The 20,299-nt window shown below is 37.1% G+C and overlaps 1 protein-coding gene across 2 annotated transcripts in view; it reads left to right on the top strand.

The window, feature by feature from the left end:
- The window catches only part of HMGA1 (high mobility group AT-hook 1), a 30,050-nt gene extending 10,503 nt beyond the window's left edge, over positions 1–19,547 (top strand). For both annotated transcript variants that reach the window (XM_015820426.1, XM_015820427.1), the window contains exons 2-5: positions 4,000–4,108; positions 6,618–6,701; positions 12,546–12,599; positions 17,853–19,547. In XM_015820426.1, the coding sequence (XP_015675912.1) occupies positions 4,007–4,108; positions 6,618–6,701; positions 12,546–12,599; positions 17,853–17,909 (297 nt within the window). In that variant the 5' untranslated portion in view covers positions 4,000–4,006 and the 3' untranslated portion in view covers positions 17,910–19,547. The remainder of the gene's footprint in view (positions 1–3,999; positions 4,109–6,617; positions 6,702–12,545; positions 12,600–17,852) is intronic.
- The last annotated feature ends 752 nt before the right edge of the window (positions 19,548–20,299 follow it).

The raw sequence follows: 20,299 nt of genomic DNA, 5'->3' as shown, positions 1-20,299 counted from the left end.
TTATTCCAGCTCGCAGGACTGGCCTAGGGTAATTTTTAGAGGGGTTTTAATCAATATTTTAAATTGGACAATCTTTAATATTTCTTTTAATTAATTTTAAACCTGTATTGTCATTTATGTATTTTAATTGATTGTCAGCCGCCCTGAGTCCTACGAGGAGAAGGGCGGGATATAAATCTAAATAATAAATAAATAAATATTTGCATGAACATGGATGCAAACAAAATTCTAAATTAATGTGAGGAGGAAATATTCTGGCATCCAAAGGCATTAAGACATTGATTTGGTTTTGTTATATGTTATATTAGACATTCAAGTGGGGGGGGAGAGATATTCATTCATTGGGACAGTACATACTGATCTCAACCATATCTGGAGCCTTGATAAAGCTTTTATCATATTTAAACAGCCCTGGCTCTTTTTAGTCAAAATCCTTTATGGGTTTTCTGACAAGATGCTGTCAGTTCCTGCCAACAGTTAGAAGAAAGAATCTACAAGCCAGCATTTCAGTGAACTTCTCTGTGTTTGGAATGCACAGAAAAGTTGAGGACTTCTCTTTTCTATTCAGGGGTCAACAAACACAATCTGTGGTTGGATTATATGCTGTGGTTGCCCAAAGGCACTTAACTTTAGTAAAATGGTTTAGTCAAACATGGTCAATGTGAATCTTTTAGAACTGGGAACAAGGTGGTGCCCTGCATTTCAAGCTGATACATTGGTATTTATTGTGGAGGAGTTGCTGCCTAATGACTCCCCCTCGTCATAGGGGTCACCATGGAAACAGCTCAGCAGGTAGTCTACCCTTTTAAGGCCCTGTTTCTGATAGATTCGGACAGTTGTCAAGTTGCAGACATACAAGATTCAGGAAGAAGTAGGATATTGCTATGTGTGATTGGAAAAGTAGCTAAGGGGCAGAGCAATACAAAATTACATGAGGTGGCACGTTGACATTCTCGTTTTTATCTTAAAGCAGAGGTTTTGATTGAAGTAGTGCTATATGAATAAGGTTTAACGTCCCTCCCATATGGCATTTCAGATATTCAGACAGAGCTACCATCATTCTTGCCCCACTCAGAGAAAGTACTGTTGTCATAGTGATAGCAGCACAATTGATACGGGTTTGGCCTTCAAGAAAAAAAAGTATTTAGGCCCTTTTTTTCTCAACCTGATGTGCCATAAAGACCTAAACCCATTTGATGCCTTTAAATTGGGAATGATTGGCTTAGACCTAATTTAAATAGGATATCTTAGTCATTGTAATGTACTTTTCCTGTCAATTGCCCATAACCTTTATAGAATAATATTTAAATTTTGTCTTGCAGAAGACCTTACAGTAATGGCCAAAATTGTGGAAACCTTTTGGAAAAAGTGTACATTTGAGGTTTGATGGCTAATAACACCACTTTTTTTGGAGTAGTACCATAAAAGTATATATCAATGGAAAGATAATTTAATCAAGAATGTAATGCAATAACTTTTATGAAGCATTTGATATTGGAATAGCAGTTATAAGAAAGAAAAGTGAAACACGTAGAAAAAATGAGATATACAAAAATTATCACCATAGAAAAAATGAGATATACAACAATTATCACCACGTCAGTTAATACTTAGTTGGGTAACCTTTAGCATGAATTACGGCCTTACAATGTCTTCCCATGGAGTGAACCAAGTCCTTTAGTTCTGCAGCTGTTATAATGAGAAACCAAGATTGAATGATTGCTTCTATTAACTGGGTTTTATTGCTGGGTCACTTCTGACTAACAAGTTTCTTTAGTCGGCTCCATAGATTTTCAATTGGGTTAAGGTCTGGGCTATTCCTAAGCCATTCCAGCAGTGGAATATGATTATCTTGAAACCACTTTTTGCACATAGCAGCAACATAACATGGAGCTGAATCCTGTTGAAATATAAATGCTTCATTGTCTTGGAAAAGATCATGTGCGGAAGGCTTCAGTTTGGGCTCAAGTATTTCATTAATGTATTTTTGGCCATTTATATTCCCATTAATCACACAAATTCCGTCCACACCTTTTGATGTCATACAACTCCAGATCATAACACTGACTGGGTGTTTCACGGTACATGTAATGCAATTAGGATGCAGATCTCTGATTCTTCTCCTTACGTATTTTATGCCATTGCTACCAAACAGGGAGATCTTGGCCTCATCACTCCAAGTAACACTGCCCCATTGTTCCTCTGTCCAGGTAACATGGGTTTTAGCCCAGTTTAGTATTTTCAACCTTCGTTTGAGAGATAAAAGTGGCTTTTTTCATGGAATTCTAGATTTTAGGCCAAATTCCTGCAGTCTGCGCCGAACAGTCTTTGCACTCAACTTCACATTGCATTGCGCCATTTCATCTTGTAAATAATAATAATAATAATAATAATAATAATAATAATAATAATAATAATAAGAAGAAGAAGAAGAAGAAGAAGAAGAAGAAGAAGAAGAAGAAGAAGAAGAAGAAGAAGAAGAAGAAGAAGAAGAAGTAGTAGTAGTAGTAGTAGTAGTAGTAGTAGTAGTAGTAGTAGTAGTAGTAGTAGTAGTAGTAGTTGGAAGGGACCTTGGAGGTCATCGAGTCCAACCCCCTGCCCAGGCAGGAACCCTACACCATTTCAGACAAACGGCTGTCCAGTCTCTTCTTAAAAACTTTCAGTGTTGGAGCATTCACCACTTCTGGAGGCAGGTTGTTCCATTGGTTAATTGTTCTAACTGATTTTCTTCACTCAAATGTACACTTTTCCCAAAAGGTTTCTACAATTTTGGCCACTCCTGTATAGTTTCTAAAATATATTTACAACATTTATTTTGGCTTTAAATAACTTTGCCCTATGTTTTCTATTTTTCAAATTCTTTGTGGAATAACTTCCTAAATTCTTATTCTTGCTCAGTTTAGATCTTTGGATTAAACATGTAACACTGGGCTGGCTGACTCTTCTTTATCTTTCCATCCCCAGTGCCTTTTTTCAGAAATCTTATCAAAACATTTTCTGCATTATGTGGGAAAAACATCTTCCTTATTGCTTAGCATCAATATACAGGTGATTATGAGTATGCAAAGAACAAAATGCCGGGATATTAATTTTTTCTTCGGTGTAATTTTATCACTGGCAGTGTCATGGTAGTTATAAGGCATAGACTCAAAATGGTCTTCAGAGAACTCACCTTAAAGTACAAGGGCTTACTAAAAAACAAAAACAAAAAATGCCTCTGAACACAGCCCTCTTTTCCATAGCAGGGAATGCTTTTTGCTCTGAAGCTTCATTTAAAACAAACCATACTCTTTTTTCATTCAGAACTCTGGCTATTCTTCTATAGTTCAATGATAAATTAATGAATTCATGGAATGAAGCTAATAACTATTTGCATATTAAATCAGGCAGCAATTGTAAAAAAAAATATTCTAAAAGCTGGATGATAATCTGTTGGTACTACAATAAATGTGAAGTGAGTCTGATTAACTTCTAAGAAGCACTGATATTCTTAGTCCAGTAAAACATGTAGACTAATAAAAATCGGAAGTGTTCTAGTTTCATGCTTGGCAGGATAACAGAGTAGTGCAGCCAACTCTTCTAATAATGGTCATTCATGATATTCGTGTTAGCCTGTATGTTGTACTGCAGTGAAGCAGACAGACACACACATATACACACACACAAATTTAGAACAGGGGGCCCTTTGGATGCCTTTGGAGTGTGCTGATCTGAATAGATCCATTTTTCAAAGCACTCAGCTTTCCCTACTGAGGCAAATAGAGGGCATTTCCTCTTTGCTTGGATAAGAGCACCTCTTGAAACTGTAGACTGGGCTTTTCATTTGCTCGCTGGATAGGGAGAGGACAGAACCTTAAAGGCACTTTGCATTGTTCATACTTTTTTTCGTAAGGTTTTGATATTCTAGTAGCCAGAATAAAATCTACCTTTAAATCTACCTATGTAGATATTTGAGAGAAAAGAATTAACAGAATCATTTTATATCTGTCCTTTTAAAAGAGAGAAGATGAGTGAATCCAGTGCAAAATCAAGCCAGGCCCTGTCTGGTAAACAAGACAAGGATGTTTCAGAGAAGAGAGGACGAGGTCGGCCCAGGAAGCAACCCAAGGTTTGTACAGTATTCAACTTCCCTCATGTTATTAGGGGAAGCTTCTGCAAGATGTACTATGAATCTTGCTGGTTATTGCTTAAAGCAACTGGAGTCATAGTAAAAGGGAAATACAAAGGACTATTATTATGGTGCAACCAAAGCTATTGATGATACACAATGAAAGTTAAACATCAGTAGGTCATTTACTGTGCATACTTAATGAAAGAAACTCCTCTGGGAATCAGGGCATCTTGCTTTATGATGCTGGCAGTAATTGTGACAGTCTAACTCCTTTGTTTCTGGGACAAACACAGTTCTGTAGAGGAGTACTGAAGCAAATTCTGAATCTCTGCTATTTTCATAATTTGCAAGTATCAAAATATTTTTCTTCCTAAAGTATCTAGAAAGTACTTTAGTAGCCCCCAAAATAGTTTAGGCTGTCTTCAATGAATGCAGTATCCTGGTAGGAGAGTAGTTCAGCCTTAGAATAGCTTATTTTGATCCCAGAAAGAATGCAATTTCCCTCTAGAGATTTATTTCAGCTTAAAATGTTGAAAGTTTGAGAACTCTTTAGAATTGTCTGCAATATTGTCATCTGTAATATGATCAGAGTTTCAACTAAGTCATATTAATAAGTAGAGGTTCTAAAGCAGTTAATACAGTATATTGAACACACTGAGCAAACATTATTGTGTTTCTAAAGAGTTCACATATTTTATCTCACTACTATAGATGTTTATAATATGATTCAATAGAAGATTTTGATAGGGAATCACTTCACCATTCCTGGAACTTCAATCTCTGTCCTGATCTTTTTGCTCTGAGTTTTCCTCAGAGACATAAGTATTTATCCAATATAGTTAAGTATAGTTTTGATTTTGGATGACAGCTTCATGGTATGTTATCTATTTTACCAGAAGCAAATATATATGCCATTATTGTCTATCTAAACTGGAATGATCTTGCTTGTGAAGTAAGGGAGCCATAAATTCATCTCCCAATTTTACGGAGCATCACATGAGGCTCTCTAGTGACAGTGACGTCATTGAACAAGCCTAGTTAATTCAAGGGAGCTGTTTTTAGCATTTGAGGGAGTTAAGGGTAAAACTAAAACTGGGAAACCTTTCTTGCAAATTGTTTTCATTCAGATCCTTAAAGCCACCAATCCAAATAAAAAAATGGATCAAATTTGCACAAGCAAAATTTGGTATTTTTTCTGCTGTTTTTTGTTACATTGTGTCAAAGTACTAAGGGGCTGCAAATGGGAGGCTGAGCTGTGAATTTACAGACACTGATCAAAGAACCCTAAACAGATGGAAACCCTGATTCTTTCTACATTTATAAAACTATTCTTAGTTCTACATGAAAAAGATCAAGATCAGGCCAATCTAGGGGGGGGGGGTTGCTGTTCTGAACTGCCATCACCTCCTTTTCTTCTGCCTGAAGTAGTACAAGGAGACAAACTTTCTGGAGAAAGGCTGATGGTATTAGATTGAGGTTCACATAATTGTAACTGATTGTGACAATGCTAAAACAGCAATGTTGAAGAAGCCACAACTTCCCCAAATTTCATTTCCTCTGGAGTAATGGATCCCAGCATTTTTTAAATTAGCCAACTTGAAAATGTTGAAAATGTTTTGCCCTGTGATGCATGTTTCAACCAGTTAAAAGATTACAGACACACGTTTTAGTAGTATGGAGAAGCCAATATTTTCAACAATTCCATAGGAACACACCGCACTCCCTTGTTCCATCCTCCACCCAGCCTGTGGAAAGGGAAAAAGAAAGGGAAAGGAAAGGATGACAGGAGAGAAGGAGAAAAGAAAATGAGGAAGGGAGGGAGGGAGGAAGAAAAGGAGAGAAGGAAATAAGGAAGGGAGAGAAAGAAGGAAGGAGGGAGGAACAGAAGGAAAGGAATAGGAAAGAGGGAGGGGAGGGAAAGAAGGAAGGAGAAAGTAACGAAAGAAAAGGGTGGAAAGGAAGATTTTCAAGGTTCACTGCCAGCTTCCCATAAAGAAACTCTGTGGGGAAGCCAGCAGCAAGCCAGAAGTTGCTCCCATTCCCACTTTTTGGCCCACCTGTCGTCATTCTGTTTCTGTGTTGGGTAAGGAAATATGTGTGAAATGATGATCTAATGAGTCACGGGTTATCTAGTTTGCAGCTATAAGTAGAATGTTACAGGAAATATGAAACACTAGCTACAGTGTATAACACTTGAACATTGTCCACTATATGATAAAATGAGTATAACACAAATGTGTGGTCTGTACCACTAAACATATGTCATGGTGTTAACATTTTTGAAACTCATTCTTTAATCACTATAGATTGTATTATGAATGTCTATCAGAAATTAATGTGTCTGCATATCAAGTTTCTAAATTGGCTGTATTGGTTACAGTTTGGTGGGATTCTTTTATTACTTTTATGGTAGCTTCCAGGTACAGAGCAAAATGCCCTGAGCGGACGTGTAAGCATTAACTACATTTATTTCTCTGTCACTCATCGTAATACTCTTTGTTTGTAGCAAGAACCCAGTGAGGCACCAATAGCTAAGAGACCACGTGGTAGACCAAAGGGGAGCAAAAACAAGGCCACTTCAAAGGGAAGGGTAAGTATTCTGGCTGTTGGATAATGAATTAAAAATCATACTCAATCACATGTACTCTTTCCTGTTGTTTTTATGCACATATACCAATTGAAGGTGACTGTTAAGGCTGATCTGGAGAATTGTTTCAACAGAAATAGCCATCTATGGAGAAATGAACCAGCCATAGGGAATTGTCAGTGGCATTCTCCAAACATTAAATGTATTGGAACAAACTTTTAATGCCTTTACTAGGACCAGCTAGTATAGATAGCCTTGACTTACGACCACAATTGAACCCAAAATGTCCATTGCTAAGCAAGGCAGCTGTTAAATGAGTTTTGCCCCATTTTACAACCTTTTTTGTCACAGTTTTAAGTGAATCATTGCATTTTCAAAAGGCAACTGGACTTTCTTGATTTTTTCTTGAAGACATTTCACTGACAGAACTGAAGAAGCTTCTTAGTTGAGAAGCAAAATGTCTTCAAGGAAAAAACAAAGTCCAGTTGTCTTTTGAAAAAGGACCTTTGGGACAACCATGACCTGGATGAAGGAGAATCTCTTTAGATATGAATCAGTTGTTAAGTTAGTAATATGGTTGTTAAGTGAATTTGGCTTCCGCATTGACTTTGCTTGTTAGAAGGTTGCAAAAGGTGATCACATGGCCCCATGACACTGCAACCATCATAAATATATGCCAGTTGCCAAGCATCTGAATTTTGATCACGTGACCATGGGGATGCTACAGCAGTCAAAAGTGTGAAAAATGCTCATAAGTCACTTTTTTCAGTGCTGTTTAACTTCAAACAGTCACTAAATGAATGGTTGTAGGTCAAAGAATACCTATAATGAAGATGTGTAATAATGTGGGGGCTGCAGCCATGTCAACAGTTGGTTAAGAGACAGCTTAGCCTCAGTAAAAATATGAGTGTAGCAAACTTCTCAGAAGGCACCCTCCTTAGTTTTTTGGCCAGTGAAGGCAATGGGGGAGAAATGTGCTTTCAAATTAGCAAGACTGAAATCAGCCTTGTAAAGTAATCCATACAGGAATAACAGAGTTGGAAGAGACCTTGGAGGTCTTCTAGTCCAACCCCCTACTCAAGCAGGAAACCCTATACCATTTCAGACAAATGGTTGTCCAATCTCTTCTTAAAAACCTCCACTTTTGAAGCACATCCAGAAATATTTGCTCTGGTATTTGTAAATTACATTAACAGAATCTTGCAAGTCCGAAAGTATATTCTCCCATCAACTTTACAGCCTCAAACTTTTGAGAAGTTTGCTATACTCAAATTTCCTTCTGCTGGCTAAGATGCCTTTTATCCAACTGCAGCTTTTTCCTCTTTCCCAAGGTCATACCCACATACCATTACAAGAGATGAGTTATAACTCTAGAAAGGTTATGCATTTTCTCTTATGTTTTTTCTCAAAATGGTCTATTATGTCTCCCATTTTTATTTTATTTTAAATGTAACATTTTCCAATTCTTTATCTGTTTGTGCATATCAGTCTGATGTTTTTGAAGTTTCTAAGATAAAACTAAGTAGCACATGAAGAATATAAAATTCTAGATCTAGTTTTTCATCTGGTAATAAAATAGGACCTAAAGACTTATCCCCTTGACTTATGGCCATTTTTCACACTTATGACTGTTGCAGCACCCCCAGGGTCACGTGATCAAAATTCAGACACTTGCAATTGACTCATATTTATGATGGTTGCAGTGTCCTAGGATCATGTGATCACCTTTTGCAACCTTCTGACAAGCAAAGTCAAAGGGGAAGCCAAATTCACTTAACAACCTTCTTACTAACGTAACAATTGCAGTGATTCACTTAACAACAATGGCAAGAAAGTTCATAAATGGGGCAAAACTCACTTAACAAATGTCTTACTTAACAACAAAACTTTTGGGCTCAATTGTGGTCGTAAGTCGAGGACTACTTGTATATGTTTTCCTATTATCGATTTTGCCTAGTATTCTGTGAAATTTTCAGGTACCAGTTAACACCATTTTCTGAAATAACATCTGTTTTAAGCCTAATATCTGCTTTAAACCTATAAAGAATACATATGTTAGGAAACAAACTCAACGTTGAGGATCCCCAAATTTCCTCATCACTCTTGTTAATTGTTAACTGAGAATGAGCCAAGAGCATTGGATATTTGCAAAAAAAGCAGTTGTCTCAATGCTACATCAATGCAAGTAATCCTCGCTTAACAACTAGAATTGAGGCCAGGATTTGGTTGTTGAGCAAAGCAGTTATTAAGCAAAATGCCCACATAACTGCTTTGAACAGTGATTGCTCTCCTGGTTGTGGCTGTCAAGCAGTCTCTGGAGTCATTGTGAAGACAGAGTAAAAGAGCTGCCAGCCAAAGTTTGAACAGTCACTGAATGAGTGATTATTAAATGAGGACTACCTGAATAACCATCAAAGATGCCGTGATAGACTTAGAGAGAGAGAGACCAGTTCACCCTCACCCGTGGAAGTTTACTGAGTGACTAGTCATGCTCTCTCAGTCCATTACAAGATTGCTATTGTGGAGAAAAATATGAAGAAACATTATGTGTATGGCTTTGAGCTTCTGGAGGAAAGGCAAGTTATAAATCTAAAAAATTACTGAAGGGCTGTCATTGTAAAACAAAAAAGGGTAGGCTTGTTAAGTGTTGCACCAGGAGATAATAGGAAAAAGTCATTTTTAGATTACAAGGAAGCAGGTTTAGTGTAGATATCACAAAACGTTTCCTAATGGTAAGAGCTTAGCAGAGGCATGCCATAGTAGTGGATTCTTGCATTGAGCACAGCTGCACTAAGTGATCTTTATAGTCTGTATAACACATTTTAAGATTTTATGAACATTGAAAAACTATTTCCAAAGAAAAGCTATGCTTGTAAATATGCATATATTTATTTATTTTAGAGCTTATGGGGAAAGAAGAACAAATAATGGAGTTCTATTGATATCCAAATCTAGGTTTTTGAGTAAAAGATATTTGAATTAGCTGGACAGCTGGTGACATTTGCCTGTCTGTGTGTGTGAGCGTGTGTGTGTGTGTGTGTGTGCGCGCACATGTCTGTCTCCAAGCAGCTGGAGTTTGTAAATCTGCAAAGAATAGAAAGGGATATGTCTCACTCACACAGAGGGAAGATTGCAGTTTACTGAATTGGGTAGCTTCTCTCTGTCCCATCCCTCTGAACATGGAGGCCGTGACTTCCTAGCTTCCTCTGTTATATAGTTGCCAATCCTTAATGGCACAATGACTGTGCCATTTGCACACTGGTTAGGAATGAAGGCTTGATATATCAGGTGCTATATGGCTGAAACTGAGTGAAGCTTTGGAATAAAGCAAGGAAATGAATAAATGATTTCAGAGCTGATGACTTGGCAGCTGTTTACATATGCAGTATGTAATCAGAAATACTAGGCCCGAGCCATAAAGGGCATGGTCTTTCTTCACCCAAGTCTTCCAACTAGATACCAAAAAGTATCTCTCCAAGTCTTCCAACTAGATACCAAAAAGAATTTTCATTGTTCCAGATGCTTTGGAGCAACAGATGCTTGATCCTGATTTGGCAGCCAAGCTGCCAAGGTTATTTCAGTGGACACCTCAGCTTAGCCCAAGCCTCTCGCCATCTGTTCAAATTATAAAATGTAGCAAGAAGAGAACAGGAACCAAGTTCTGGAGGCATTTGTTTCTGTTTGTTATGCATTTGACTCCCTGCAGCTATTTTGTTCTATTTTAACAAGTAAGAGCAAAACCTTATTAAAAAGGCACTTCCAGTTCCTGTAGGTGTATGAATTATAAATGTTCTGTTCCTGGTTCTGAAGTGACAGTACCGAACCTATTCTGTGATTTGGAGAAAACATTAGATATATTCCCAAATGATGCTGAGTACTATTGTATGTGGGTACATGTAACAGTACTCAGCATCATTTGGGAATATTTTTTAGCCTTTGCTAATGGGCAGCCTCCTCCTAGCAGTCAGCTCTTATACTGTTGCGGTTACTATACAGAGCAAGTATGTTCCTGGAGCCTTTTGAATCCAAAATAGCCATTACAGATGTTAAGACAAATTTACACTAAGCATGCTCTGCAATAAGTACAGGTTATTGTGATGACCAAGCTTTTGCTCTTGGCCTGACAGTTTCTCCTACAGCTGTCTCTGTATACTTAAATGGGATTGCAACGAGGTGCCATGGAAATAATGGATCTACTTCCCAAAGTACTTTTCTACTCCAGTATCCAAATGATCCTGCTAGTTCCTCATCTGGTGTTTGGAACTATTTTAGATAAAATGTTTGGCATGTGGAATAATCTGACACTTCAATAACCTTCTGCTTTGAACTACACATCCAGACTTTGCCGTACTGCAATTAAAGCAGAAAAATGGGACTGGGCTGTATTCAGGGTAAGAATGTTTTGGGATGCTGTAACCGGAAGCAGAGACCTGACAGAGTACTACCTAAAAGGCCAGTCAAATGATGGTAAGAGGGCAAATTTTGGTCCTCTTCCTGACCCCTGCCTAAAGGAACAATATATAAATGCTAGGGAAGAGTTTTAGTAGGAAAGAGATTTTTAGAGGGTTTCATGAACACAGTGTATATTTGTATTTGGTTTCAAACCTCTCTTGAAAATATACGACTCATATCCTGCATTCTCTGAGTCATGGTACTAGAACCCAGATGACTCCTGTTGAAAGTGGCAGTAATGGTAAAGAATAACAAGGGAAGGACTAGTGGCTCTGATGCCAAAAGACAAGACCGAGGCCAACTAAAAAAGATTTTTGCCAACCCAAGTTTCAAGTGTATGAATCACATCCTGATTATAAGGTTAATTTAGAATTTTTGAGATCATCCTGGGTATTTGTTGTAGCTCCTGCAGTTCAGGTTTTGTTTATTTAGCTTAGCAGCTGTAGAAATTAAATTATTATGCGTGTTCAAATGAAGAAAAAACATTTCACATCATAGATAGGAACTATCTTGAGCAACACTGTTCTGTTTCACTTTCATTATTGGCTTCTTTGAGGCAATGGCTAGTTGTTTCTATCACAATTAAGAACAGGAATATTTAAGGATTGTTTTCCAGTTTATTAGTAGCATTAGAATGCCTTTTCACAAGTAACTTTGATTTCAGACATTGAATATATTTCTTGTAATGTCCATCCAGATAATCAAGAATAACATACAGGAATGCTAATATTTTCATAACATCTATTAAGTCATTCTGTGTTCATTATAACTTGTATTTTACTAGCTAGTACAGTATAATATGTTTGATGTTGAATTAGGTGGTAGTTCCTGAGGTTTGCTAGCATAATTTCCAAAGTTGAACATCTCACTTTATAAGGGGAAAAACCCAAAATGGAGTGCCTGAACTCAAGCAGAAATACAGATTACACCAGCCTCGTGTTTTAGTACCTTCCAAATATGTATTATCTATTTTATTTATTTGAAATCTTATATTGATTGCTTAATAGCCGAAGCTCTAGTATTTATATAGTATAATACATATATAAGATAATATCAAATGGTTACCAGTTCCATAACTTTGTCCTGCTACTCTCATACCCCCAGATTGTGGTAATGGAGTTCATCCTACACATCTGGAAGATGCTAAGTTGAGACAGTCTATTTTAAAATGAATGGCCTCCTTTAAAATGTATTATTTTTAAAAGAAATATTGCCTGCTACTGTTACTGATTTTCAGGGATTCCTTCTGAACAAAAGTGCTCCAATATAGCAACAACCTTTTAATTAATAAAGGAATATAAATCAGTCTAAAACCAAACTGGGTTTCTTGTAGATGGCAATAGCTTGTAATTTTGATCTTCATTTAACGATCATCTTTATGCCTTCCTTCTCCAGAAAGCTGCTGTAACAACACCTGGAAGGAAGCCTCGAGGTCGACCGAAAAAATCAGTAAGTCGTTTTTGAAAAGAGTTATCTATATAAAGAAAAGGGGGTGGGAAGGGAGAGGTTATTTTAGTCTCTTATCCTCTTGAATCTCAACCTGTTTGCAACCAGTGGTTACACTGGATGGGGGAAATTATTGGATTAAGAGAGATGAATATGGTGAATATAATTAATTTTGTCATATACAGGTTGTGTATTGTTTACAGGTATTGTTCACAAATCTGGAATTTTGCAAATGGAATTTTCTGACTCAAGCCTTTTATAAACTATGCCTTAGCTTTTCTACTAGTAAAACATAATACAACCACAGTTTTTTTCACCATTACTAGGCAGAAAAGATGTAATCGTTTTTGGCCTACTCTGTAGGGCTTGCATCTGGTGATGGAAATGGGGCATGTAGGAATAGGGAACAGGTCTGAAGAACAAATCAGTGGTATTATTCCCTAACATCAACCTTTAGTGCCATCATCTCAGAATATGCAATGACAGTGCTTTTGATTCGTCTCCAATAGCCACTTTACCAAAATATTCAATAGGAGGCAGGTTTACCATATTAAGTGAAAAATGCTGCGATATAAAGATAAGTAAGAAGACTGAGACATCTTGTTGGATTTATTCTCAATTTTGAATCTTTCTGTAACAATATCCATTGAGATGTAATTCTCTTATGGATCTGATGAGTTTTAGAAACTCTGATTGGTGCAGCATAAGGGAATTTAATGCTTCTTTATTGGAAATTTCACGAGTATGTTGCCTGTCAAAGCTAAATCTGACTGCTTAGGAGGCTTTCCGAGGTTTATTTTGTTTTAATCCTATCTTTTCAACATTTTATACATGTTGTGTTTCAGTTTAAAATTATTCTTTCTTGCCCTGAAGTGAGTAACAGGAAGTGGCTTGTTCTGTTAAGTAGCACAGATTTGGTGTTGCCACTATGGCATTCTTGCAGAGTGAGTTTCAGTCAGTTTCATCTGGCCTTGATTGCTTAAAACAATTTTTTTAAAAATAATCCCAGAAGAGATTTTGGTCTACATTCAAAAATTTACTAACAAAATAGGATTTTCTAGTTGATCCTAATAAAATTATGTGCTCTAGCTTTAGCGTTACTTTTATACACTACAAAGCAAGATTATTTCTTCTTCCTGATAATGATTATGTTCCATTATACCCTCTTCATGCAGACAGAAGTATATTTTACCTCTTAATGTTTATCTCTATATATCTTGTAATAAAAGTTACAATAGCACAAAAGGCTAGATGTTCTTTGGAGAAATATTTGGCAAGTCCCTTTAAATCGGGGGTTTACCTAGGTTGGGACTTAACTTACAGGTGGCCATTTTAAATTTCCTATAGAGACCCAGATAAAATTCTACATTGAAATGAGGACATTGTGTTAAATTAAAATGGGGAACCCAAATATACTTTGTACCAGATTAATTACCAAATTAATTTGTCAAATATCACAAATTCGTGTTTAGGAATAATTGTAAATCAACCATTTCCCCCCAAAATGGACATTTTTGATATTCTGAGAGTATGTTGTAGGGGAATTCACAAAATGGCTGTCAAAGGAGACGTTTGTCCAGTCACAAAGAGCACTTCATTGCATATGGCCTGTCACAAAAGTCATTTGTCACAAAACAAACTGAGACAAATGCTTTTATCACACTTTTAAGCCCTTAGGACGTGGTCCATCAGTTTACTATTGCATTATTTCTAGGCAGGGGATCATGTTTCCAGGCACAATTCTGAGCTGCAGATTCCCACTATTCTAGTTTTTCTTCAGTTCAGATACGGTATCCATATTTTTCTATTTTATTTTTGAGAATGCCTGGGTAAGCTATTCGTAGAAATAAACAATACTGGGAGCTGATAATCTGCTTTATCGGATGTTTGTCATATATTTTGATGGAGATTTCCCTCCTCAATTTTAATGACATGTAGGACAGACAAATCCACAGGCACATTCAGAATGACATTGCCAATACTAGCTTTACATTCTTGAGTTCTCTGTAGGAAATTTATCTGGGACTTCATTGATGAAGTGAGTTGTGGAGAAAAGATAGGCAGATATCAATGTTACTGGATCTTGCCCAGGATGCTGAATGTTGGCATTACATTTGTAGCCCAGCTATGAAGACAAATAGATTCCCTTTAAAATAAGCTAAACTATATCTGTAGAAAATTCCAGGCTTATTGAAGAAGTTGGGGACATAACTAATGTTTTTGTTAACAATCCCATTTATTCTTACAAACAAATTGAAAATGTTCAAAACAGGTTGTGCCATTAATTTAGAATGTGGAACATGCTGCTGACTCCATATTGGTCTAAATATTAGAAGTGGCTGATGGCTTTGCAGTTCACATCTGTCGCCAGCTGTCAAAGTGTAAGGAGCAGTCCTTGCCAGAAACAGCTCATTGCAAGCTTTCTTAATAAGCAGATAGGCAATTTTCCAAAATGGGAAATCAGATTTGCAATGAACATTTAAAAAACAATTTCTTTTAAATCATGACATAGATAAGAAATTGTAATAGATTACATATTTGGTCCTTCATTTCTTAAAACTTGAATTTTGGCAATAAGAAACCTTCTGTTATCTGCAGGAATTACTATTGCTAAAATGTCACGCTTGCAACATTATGCTTGCCTTTCTGCTAACATTGATATTCAGCCAGAACATACATGAGTTCAAATAAACAGATTATGCTATTATTTTTGAAGCCCATTCCTGAGAAGTAGGGTATGTGGGAAAGAATAATAATAAAGTATTCTTTGAAGATCACTCCAGCAGGGCACTTCATGAAAATTAAAAGAGCAAACCAAGGAATATGGTCATTTCCTCTAATATTCACATTGGGTTACTTCCAAGAACTGTAACTAATTTAGGATTTAATCTGCTCTGCCTCTATCTGTAATATCACCTAGATCAGGGGTAGGCAACCTTGGCTCTTTTATGACTTGTGGACTTCAACTCCCAGAATTCCCGAGCCAGCATAGCTGGCTTGGGAATTCTGGGAGTTGAAGTCCACGAGTCAAAAAAGAGCCAAGGTTGCCTACCCCTGACCTAGATGTATTAGTTTCCTCTGAAATAATATTTCCATTTAAATTGCAAACTTTTAAATGTTTCATGATCCATTCCACTCGTCTTCTTTTGAGCTTGTTAAATCTTTTTCCAACTTGATTGGAACTGAAACCTTCACTGTGTGTCTTCTTTTAGCAAAGAGGTTAAGTAGAGTTGATTATTTCCTTCCTTTACTAAATGAGCTCTCTTGCCCTAAAACTTGCTGAACCGACTTGGCAGGCACATTCCACAGTGGTTTAAATGTGTGTTTTTATGAATGAAACACAAGGAAGTCAAGGTTGCTGACTCACACATGCATTCAACCATGACTCATCTCATTCCAATAGCATTTGTTTTAGCTTTTAAAAGAGCAGGCAGGAGAGACTTCCAGGAAGAAATATTTCCCCTCATATACAAACAGTTGTTTATTTAGGCCTAAAAGAGTGTGGATGTTAGGAATTTACTTGCTGGATACGATAAACTTTTAAGGAGACTGCAGAGGGAGCTTAAACATTGGACCTATTTTTTGTTTCGTTTTTAATTCTGCTCTGTCCCTCTTGTGGCAGGTTGAATATATGACAATTCAAAAGTCCAAGATGAATTCTGTGTTTGAAGCAGTTCACTTTGTAGTGAACATTATTTTTATGCCGACTTCATATCCATGTGCTCATTAGGTTTGTTTCATTAGTTCCATTGTATGTTATGCTGGTTGGGTCTTGAATAACTTTTGTTATTTTGTTATGCACTTAGGCAGAGACACAAAAAAGCTGGAGTAGCTTCAGAAAAGACCTATCAGAGTAAAGGAGTCCGAAAACAAGCTCTATGAGGAAAGACATACAGATAGTTCTCGACTTATGACCACAATTGAGCCAACATTTACGTTGCCAAGCAAGACAGTTGTTAAGCGAGTTTTGCCCCATTTTACGATCTTTCTTGCTACAGTTGTTAAGTAAACCTGCAGTTGTTAAGTTAGTAACACAGTTGTTAAGTGAATCTGGCTTCCCCATTGACTTTGTTTGTCAGAAGATTGCAAAAGCTGATAACATGATCCTGGGACACTGCAACTGTCATAAATACTTGCCAGTTGTCAAGCATATGAACTTTGATCACATGATAGCATTAGCAATAGTACCTAGACTTATAAACCACTTCACAATTCTTTACAGCCCTCTCTAGGCAGTTTACAGAGTCAGCATATTGCCCCCAAAATCTGGCTCCTCATTTTACCCATCTCAGAAGGATGGAAGGCTGAGTCAACCTTGAGCCAATGAGACTCCCAACGGCCGAACAGCAGAAGTAGCCTGCAATACTTCATTCTAACCACTACGCCACCACGGCTCATGATCATGGGGAAGCAGCAACGGTTGTGTGACAGTCATAAGTAACTCTTTTCAGTGTCATAACTTCGAACTGTCACTAAATGTATGCCTGTAAGTTGAGGACTACCATATTTCAGAAGACATTTATCAAATGCCTACTTCAGATATCACAGTAAAATGAGAATCAATGGGTTGAAATTAAATGAAAGGATATTCACTCTGAACAACATTAGGAGGAATTTCCAAAGGGAACAAATGATACACAGTTGAACAGTTTGTCTAGAACAGTGATGAAGTCCCCCTTGCTGGAGGTTTTCAAATGTAGACTGGATAGTTACTGAGGATAGTCTAGGGAAATCCGGCACTGACAAAGGGTTGAACTTAAGGATCTTTAAAATGACTTCAGACTCCTACATTCTGTGAAATTGATGATTTCAGTGTATGATCATAAAATTGATTCCAGTCATGTAATACCTTGACTTACAACTGCAACGACTTACAACTGAAATTCCAGGCTCCATTGTGATCATGTCGCAGACTACCTGTAATAGGAATAGACTTCAAAAGCAAACACTCTAGAACTTGGATGTTTCTCTTTTTGTAAGTGTTTGATGATGATGTTATACAGCAAATGAATGCTAGCAAAGGAACAGGTTTTTGCTTGGGCACACTGGTCTGCATTACAGCAGGAAAAGCAAAGCCATTCCTTGAAGTTCTTCTATTGATTGCCACCTTCCTCCCTCTATAAGGAAGGAGGATCAGTTGCCTCTGTGCAGCAATGAGGAATGGTGTTCCTCACTCCTGCTATAGTATGAGGCTTAGTCTTAAAACAAGAACAATATAGCAGCAAATCTTCCCAATACTATTTTCTTCCTGTGTAGGAGAAAGATGAAGAAGAGGTCAACATCTCCCAGGAGTCTTCAGAAGAGGAACAATGAGAATAGCCGACTGATTCTACCTCACAGCTCAGTTTTCCTATTTCTTGTCAAGTTCTGGGACTGAGGAAAGAACGAAGAATCCTCACCCCTTTCCTGACCTGATCTTTCCAACGTTCTCACAGTCAAAACAGCAACACTAGGGTACAGTGTAAAACAGATCAACCATCATATTTGATGTGTAATGTTTAATGGGAGAACTTTATATTTTGTTTTCCCCTCTCATTTGACAGGGTTAAGTGTTTAGCCTACCAATTCATGTAATTCTGTATTATATCTGTTTGATCTATTTCTCCAGAACACTCCTTATCAAGAAAGGGGTTTATAAATCTTTATAGTGACCACTTATTCATGTTGAAAAGAGTGGACAGCCTAGTTCTTCCTAATCAATCCTAATTTCCACTTTAGAGAGACCATAATACTCTCCAAAAGGATAACTTGGCACTGGCAGAAAGTTTGCCGAGGAGGAAGATTTGAGAGCATTGTTATTTTATTTTTTTCTGGGAAATGAGTATAATGGGATAAAATGCCACAACATTAAAAGGATGGATACATTATTTTTTACTACTGTAAGGTATTTGCGAGAATAATTGAGAGGAAGTTGTCCTATCCTTTTCACCCAATTTCCAATAGTTCAAGAATATAGTGCTTTGCAATCGGTCTGTGTATTCTTGTTGACCACATGCTACCCTGCCCCAATCAGCTGCCTTAAGGCCAGAGCAGTTACACTTGCATAGGCTGAGGTGTTTGGGGTGAATCTGACCTAAATTCTCATCTTTTCCCCAGGAACCAGAGATCCTATTTTTCCCCCTTTTCCATTTCCATCTGTCCCAGCTGCCAGTGCACAAATGGAGCGTACAACTGAAATGTTTTTCACTTGGTGCTCAGTCATTCTGCACAGAAATTATATTGAACAAGACTTTGCCATGACCAAGGAAAGCAGGATGGCAAAATTCTCTCCCTTCGTGGTCTCTCTTTGGGTTTTTGTGATTTTTCTCTTTTGGAAATAGCAGTTAGCAGTTGACAGTTGTCTTTCCATTATATATTGTTTGTCAAGGTTTTCCTTCTTAATTCACAACTACCTCTGGATACGTTTGAGTTTCATTCTCTTAAAACATAGATTGCTGCTGTTTGTTGCTGCTGTACTGATTACAAAGTTTTATTTCAACAGGTTCTGTCTGGTTTTTCTCTGGAACTGACATTTTACACTACAGATAATTTCATTTCAGTTGACTTTTAAAACTGTTGTGCTATTAAAAAGGGATAAAAGCTCTTATTTGTCAGACTGATGAATGATTGGGGAGAGGGAGGTTGTGAAAGTGGACATTATTGTAAATACTAGGCTCTACTATGGAAACCCCAATCACAAATAACTTCTGAAAGTATAGATATGATTTCTTTATACTACTTTTTTTCAAAACATACCCATTCTTTCTATCGGGGCTTTTTTTTTTCTTTTTAAAGCTGTATATTAGCTATATTAAGAATTTTGAAACCTCGTGGTAAGTATTCCCTAGGTACAATTTAACAGAAAGCAAACTGGTCAGAATGCTTCTCACCAACTCCTTTTATACCACTCTAGCTTAGCTTTTGTCTTTTCTCTGGAAAGTGAAAACTTCCAAATAAAGCATTGGACTACAATCACCCTTTATTGCTTTGTTATCTTAGAATGCTGATATGGGATCAACAAACATTTCTAGAAATATTTTTGAAATTTAAAAATGTTAGGTGCCTGGGTAAGGCATCAAAGGGGACATTTACACATACACTGTGCTCATGGAAACTATATAGCCTACCTTTCTGCCCACTCACATTCTTCTTCTGCATCTGATATATTTCATAAAACACTCTTAAAAGGGAACAGAACTGAGCTGGTTGCATTGAATATCCAGTATATTATGTAGAAGATAACTGTTATTCATTCAGTAAAAGGCACAAAAATTTTAAGTAAGGATTGCAGTAATTCCTGAACTGGTCATTAATTAATATCATCAGTCGGTCTCTAGCATCTGCCCAACGGATTGACATTTGTTCATCTTCCAAGACCAGTATGACTTTGCCTCTCTTTACAAATATACAACAGCAATCCCTGTTTAAAACTCTCATCTTTCTAGCCTGGCTAGCATGATTTGCACAATGCCTGAACAAATTAGTTTCCAATTTAAAAATTATTTTTGGCAGTGATTAAATAATAAGACCATAGGAATCTGTATTACTATTGTTCCATCTAGCTCAGTATTGATAAAGAATGACTGAAAGTAGGATTTCAGCCCATTTCTCCTGCCTCATTTGAATATGCCAAACACAGAAAACCAGGATTTTCTGTGTGCATTGCATGTTATGTACTCAGGCAAAAGGATTTAACTTTGTTTGCCTACAAATAAAGCAAACCT

The sequence above is a fragment of the Protobothrops mucrosquamatus genome, unplaced genomic scaffold, assembly GCF_001527695.2.
Source record: "Protobothrops mucrosquamatus isolate PMUCROS unplaced genomic scaffold, P.Mucros_1.0 scaffold1128, whole genome shotgun sequence".
NCBI classification, from domain to species: Eukaryota; Metazoa; Chordata; class Lepidosauria; order Squamata; family Viperidae; genus Protobothrops; species Protobothrops mucrosquamatus.
This window is presented reverse-complemented; position numbering and strand designations above follow the sequence as displayed.